The sequence below is a fragment of the Schistocerca piceifrons genome, chromosome 3 (genome assembly GCF_021461385.2).
Source record: "Schistocerca piceifrons isolate TAMUIC-IGC-003096 chromosome 3, iqSchPice1.1, whole genome shotgun sequence".
Lineage (NCBI taxonomy): Eukaryota > Metazoa > Arthropoda > Insecta > Orthoptera > Acrididae > Schistocerca > Schistocerca piceifrons.
In genome coordinates, this window is record NC_060140.1 from 11627000 (window position 1) to 11632626 (window position 5627).

A 5627-nucleotide genomic window follows, 5' to 3' on the forward strand; every position below is an offset into this window, starting at 1 on the left:
ATAGTTTAGTTTCAGAATTTTGAGATGCCTGCAAAACTATACTTTGTAAGTTAGTGCTACCAGTGTTTTGTATACGTAATTTACGTAGCAAATCAATGCTTTGTGGTTCACAGCTCAGCCAAAGTATACATCACCCCTGAATTTCATTGTATATCAATGCAAATAAATGTGTATTTTTGAGAATTTTCGGAAGTTACCATTGTCCCTTGCATAATCTGTGAGCAGTCGGGGTTTGTGATGTAGTTCCTGTAGCAGATTTTCTGCCAGACATTTTGTGTTACATCTGGTTTTCCCTTAACGCTCTACCGGCCAGAACTCTATTGGATCTTTTTTTTGCAAACTTTTATACATAAATATGTTACATTGAGTGATAAATTGAATAAAAAGTTGTTTTGAAAAGTTTCAGTTTATTAGAACAAAAACTACAGACGTCCCATTTTTGGGACATTGGCCAAATGCGCTATCCAAATTCACAATCTTATTCTCCATGCATAATATTGTAAGAAGCAACACAAACATTAAATAAAGAATATTTTAATATTATGGAATGTATATTCAGTATGAAATGAAGCAAAACAGTTGTCATGTACACCAACATTGCACCTATCACAAATTTTTCTTGTTTTTTTCTTGCAGTAAGCACATCTCTTCTGTGTTTTACTTGGCACAAAGAAATGATTTCCTGGATCTAGTCGTACATCTGTGCTCACCCGTCCTCCCATCAATTTGCTTCCTTGTGGTCCTCTTTGTTTTGGTACTGATCCTTTTTTCTTTGATAGAAAAAACATCACTATTCTCTGTGGGACATCCAAAAGTAAGAGCTTCTCATTAGAGTTAGCAATTTGGTATGCACGCCATGTGTTTACTACGCAGATATATATCATCTGTGTGAATAATGGCCACCACCATTTCTTTGACCTTATCCTCGTCCTATAAAGTGATATCTGCTTGTCCAGTAGATATATGCCACCCATATGGGCATTGTATTCTTCAATGATATGTGGCAGTGTAACAGATATTTCCTTTTTCTTTGCCCGTGAGTATCTTTTAGTAGAACTCGAGGAATAATAGTACTGTTATTTGTCACTACACATACTGGTTTGTTGTCACTCCATTTCACAACCAGAACTTCATTCTCTTTGTCAAATATGTAGTCATAGAATCCTCGTTCCTTCCTTTTGCCGTTCTTTTTGAGGCAATCAAAGGACATGCATTAGTTCGGATCTCTGTTATTGTTCCTGCAACTTTCATTTTACTCTTTCCGAGTGTGATCAGTGTGTCAACACTGGTGAAAAAGTCGTCAAAGAAAAGCTTATAATTCGGATACTCTGATTCTGGAATCATGCTGGTTAGTTCATTTATTACCCTTGCACCTAAAGGCTCCTGTTTGTTGTCAGTCTTGCCACAGTATGGTGAAAAATTATAAAGAAATCCATTGGAACTTGTAAGACACCAAATTTTATATCCAAATTTGATAGGCTTTCCCCTCAGAAACATTTTAGCTGAATGTTTGCCATAATAATGTACCATTATTTCATCAGTTGAGAGTTCTGAATGAAATATGCCAAATTTACCAAATTCCTATTTCAGCATTTCAAATTATAACCTCAGTTTGTACATCTTGTCGTTTCTGTCTATTTTGGAGTTGTCATTGAGATGAATGAATCTCTTTATTTCCCAAAACCTATTTCTTGACCCGGAGTTGAAGACTAAAGGAACACCGACATCAGGAACCTGTTCCCAGTACTTATTCTTGTGGGGAAGCTTATGATAACCACTCAGTTAGTTCTTCTTTGGTTAACAGAAAATTTATTCTGTTATGTTGGCAAGCATAAATTTTGCTTTGTTCAATAATAGTATCCATTAGTTTCTCAGAAAAAAAAAAAAAAATCCTCAAACACCTGGGGCACTGTGTTATTTGCTAGACATTCCGCATCATAATGTTTGTTGCTCTTCCCTGGTTCACTATTGTTTGTGTACGTTGGTTGACATTTATACCACTTATATATATATTTTTTTGTAGATAACATACCACTTTCTCCTCCACCTCCCAACGCTTTCCTTCTCTTGGCTTCTGGATGCACAACTGTAGCATTAACTTCATCTCAGCTGGTTGTGAGCTCTAAAGTACCGGCGTCATCTTGTACAACAGTACATTTTCGTCAGTGTCTTCTTCATCTGTTATTACATCTGCATCGGGTGGAATAATCGCCAATTCTATATATCATCTTCATCGTCACTCTCTTGATGGTTCTCTAGTTCTGCTAGTATTTCTTCAAATATAAGTTCACACGGCATGTTTTTATCCTGTTGGAATCGTAAAATTCGACACAACAAACTGTTGCCTCATCAGGAAAGAGGGAAGGAGAGGGAAAGACGAAAGGATGTGGGTTTTAAGGGAGAGGGTAAGGAGTCATTCCAATCCCGGGAGCGGAAAGACTTACCTCAGGGGGAAAAAAGAACAGGTATACACTTGCACACACACCCATATCCAACCACACATACACAGACACAAGCAGACATATTTAAAGACAAAGAGTTTGGGCAGAGATGTCAGTCGAGGCAGAAGTACAGAGGCAAAAATGATGTTGAAAGACAGGTTGAGGTACGAGTGGCGGCAACTTGAAATTAGCGGAGGTTGAGGCCTGGCGGATAACGAGAAGAGAGGATATACTGAAGGGCAAGTTCCCATCTCCGGAGTTCTGACAGGTTGGTGTTAGTGGGAAGTATCCAGATAACCGGGACGGTGTAACACTGTGCCAAGATGTGCTGGCCGTGCACCAAGGCATGTTTAGCCACAGGGTGATCCTCATTACCAACAATCACTGTCTGCCTGTGTCCATTTCCCCCATGCGGGTTCAGGGGTTAGAATAGGCCCGCGGTATTCCTGCCTGTCGTAAGAGGCGACTAAAAGGAGTCTCAACTGTTTCGGCCTTTAATGTGATGGTCCCCATTAGGGTTTGACCTCCATAACAGAAGTAAGAGCCTTTTGGGGAAGGACCCCTTACGTGGTGCACCATCAGTCCTCTGTTCCCTAAGACCTTGGCACTCTTTATCGTCTGGGTGTCGTAACTGCACCCTCCATCCCTCATTTTGGGCATACACACCTGATGGATTGTGTAAGTTACGCCCTTAGTGCATCATAATCTGCACCCACGATCACTATGGACTACCCATGGCACCCAAAATCCAGCACGGTAGCCAGCCCGTTGTGGTGGGGTCGTCATGTACCCTCTAGGTTGTAGCCCCCTGACAACACAGGGATCTTACTGCCGATGCCTGCGCTGCCGCCTCCCCAAGTAAGCCAAGGAGTAGATGCCCGTCTCTCCGGGGCATCAGGACTCCTGGCAACGGCCATCCTGCTAGGTGGCCTTTGCTGTGGCTGGATGGCACCCGTGGGGAGAGCCCCTGGTCGGATTGGGTGGCATCGGGGCGGATACCCCGCAATGAAGCGGGTACAATCTCAATCCGGTGGTCGCACGACCACCAACGTCTCTAAGCGCGGTAAAGTAGACTTTAACGCTGTGGCATATAACCCCAAATCGTTCCCTTCCCTAGCCACGCCCTGGGAGGGACGCAGGGCTGCGGACAGACAGGAGCCATATTCACCGCGATATCTTGTGTGCAGCAGAACTGATGGGGATTCATTTTTGGGGACTAAGCCTCTGTTCTTTGTGACCCATCTTGAAGATAAGTTCGGGGAAGTGGCCTCTCTTTCCAAAATGCGGAGCGGGGCCATTTTGATACAAGCACCTTCCTCTGCACAGTCAAGGGCGTTGCTCGCCTGTGAGAAGCTTGGTGACATACCTGTTAACGTCACTCCCCATATGTCACTAAATTTGGTCCAGGGGATTATCTTTCATAAAGATCTTCTGCTACCGTCTGATGACGAGCTACGGGAGAACCTGGCACGACGAGGTGCACACTTCGTTCGTCGTGTCTTTAGGGGACCCAAGGATAATAGGATCGCTACCGGTGCTTTCATCCTGGCCTTCGAGGGCGACTGCTTGCCTGAGAAGGTCAAGGTCATGATCTACCGGTGCGATTTCAAGCCCTATGTCCCGCCCCCTATGCGATGCTTCCAGTGCTGGAAATTCGGACACGTGTCCTCCAGATGCACTGCCAGCCCCACGTGTCGCGATTGTGGACGACCTTCGCATCCAAATGCTCCGTGTGCTCCACCTCCCACCTGCGTTAACTGTGGGGAGCATCATTCTCCCTGCTCGCCAGACTGTGCAGCCTACCAACGAGAGCGGAAGATACAAGAAATTAAGACCCTGGACCGTTTAACTTACCAAGAGGCGAGGAAGAAATTAGAATGGCTCAACCCCACACCTATGTTGAAGAGTTATGCTGCTGTAACACTGCAGCCACCAGTTCCTGCAAAGACTCCTTTCACAGTTGGCCCACCGAACAGTCACGTTTCGCCTGCCCCACCACCGGTGGGGGCCACTCTCTCTTCCACTGCTCCCAAAACACCCAGTTTGGGAGCAGTGCGCCCCAAGCAACCGGGGACGTCGGTCCCCACTTCTCAGCCGGAGTGGCGACAGCCCTCTCCGGCTCCTCAGCCGGGGAAGCGACAGCTCTCTCCGGCTGCTCAGCCGGAGACGCAACAGCCTCCTACGGCCTCACTTGTTCGGAAGGGATCCTTTGGGAGAGTCCCTTCCAAGGACTTCCCCAGTGTCTCACAAGACACTAGCCAGTGGCAGAAGAAGCCACCAGCTGCTGGTCGAAGGGCTTCACGCTCTTCCTCTGTTCCTGATAATGCGTCAGGAAAGCCCTCCCAGCATGCCAACCCTCCTCCCAAAGACAAGAGAGAGAAGAGGAAGCTCTCCAAGAAGGATAAGGACCCAGTGGTTCCCGCACCAACGCTTCCTGTCAGCTCAGCCTCTGAGGATGAGGTCGAGCTCTTTGCGTCCCCTGATGACCTGGGTCTCGCCGTCTCCTCAGAAATGACGGCCGTAGCGACGTCCGTCACTCAGTCGGTGGCAGCATGTGACCCTGCCCAGTAATTTGCATTTTCAGTGCCTGAATGCTTCTACAGGACACGCTTTGTACAATCCTCCAGTGGAATTGTGGTGGTTATTTTAGCCATCTACCTGAGCTATGTCAGCTTGTAAGCATGACACCTGCTTTATGCATTGCTGTCCAGGAAACCTGGTTCCCGGCAATGCGGACCCCTGTCCTCTGTGGATACAGGGGTTATTACTGCAACCGTAGCACTTACAATAGTGTGTCAGGTGGAGCCTGCGTGTATGTCCTTACCTCTGTATATAGTGCTCCTGTGCCCCTTCAAACATCTTTGGAAGCTGTGGCTGTCCGCATAAGGACTACCTAGGACATAACCGTCTGCAGTGTCTATCTCCCTCCAGGTGGTACAGTCTCCCTGACCGAATTGGCTGCACTTGTCGCCCAACTTCCCACGCCTTTTCTTCTCCTTGGGGATTTTAACGCCCACAATCCTCTGTGGGGTGGATCGAAGATTGCTGGCCGAGGCAGAGATGTCGAGAATCTCACCTCCCAACTCGACCTCTGCCTCTTAAACACTGGCGCTGCCACGCATTTCAGTGTGGCGCATGGCACGTTCTAGGCCATAGATCTGTCGTTGGGCAGCCCAGGGCTTGTAC

At 46.7% G+C, this 5627-nt stretch overlaps 1 protein-coding gene across 1 annotated transcript; it reads right to left on the reverse strand.

The window, feature by feature from the left end:
- Positions 1-518: 518 nt before the first annotated feature.
- Positions 519-2104, reverse strand: LOC124787706 (piggyBac transposable element-derived protein 3-like). The gene is made up of 3 exons (XM_047254540.1): positions 2033-2104; positions 1124-1581; positions 519-1056 (listed from the first exon to the last, which is right to left on the reverse strand). The coding sequence occupies exons 1-3, from the start codon at positions 2102-2104 to the stop codon at positions 519-521; spliced, it is 1068 nt and encodes a 355-aa protein (XP_047110496.1).
- Between the last annotated feature and the right edge of the window lie 3523 nt (positions 2105-5627).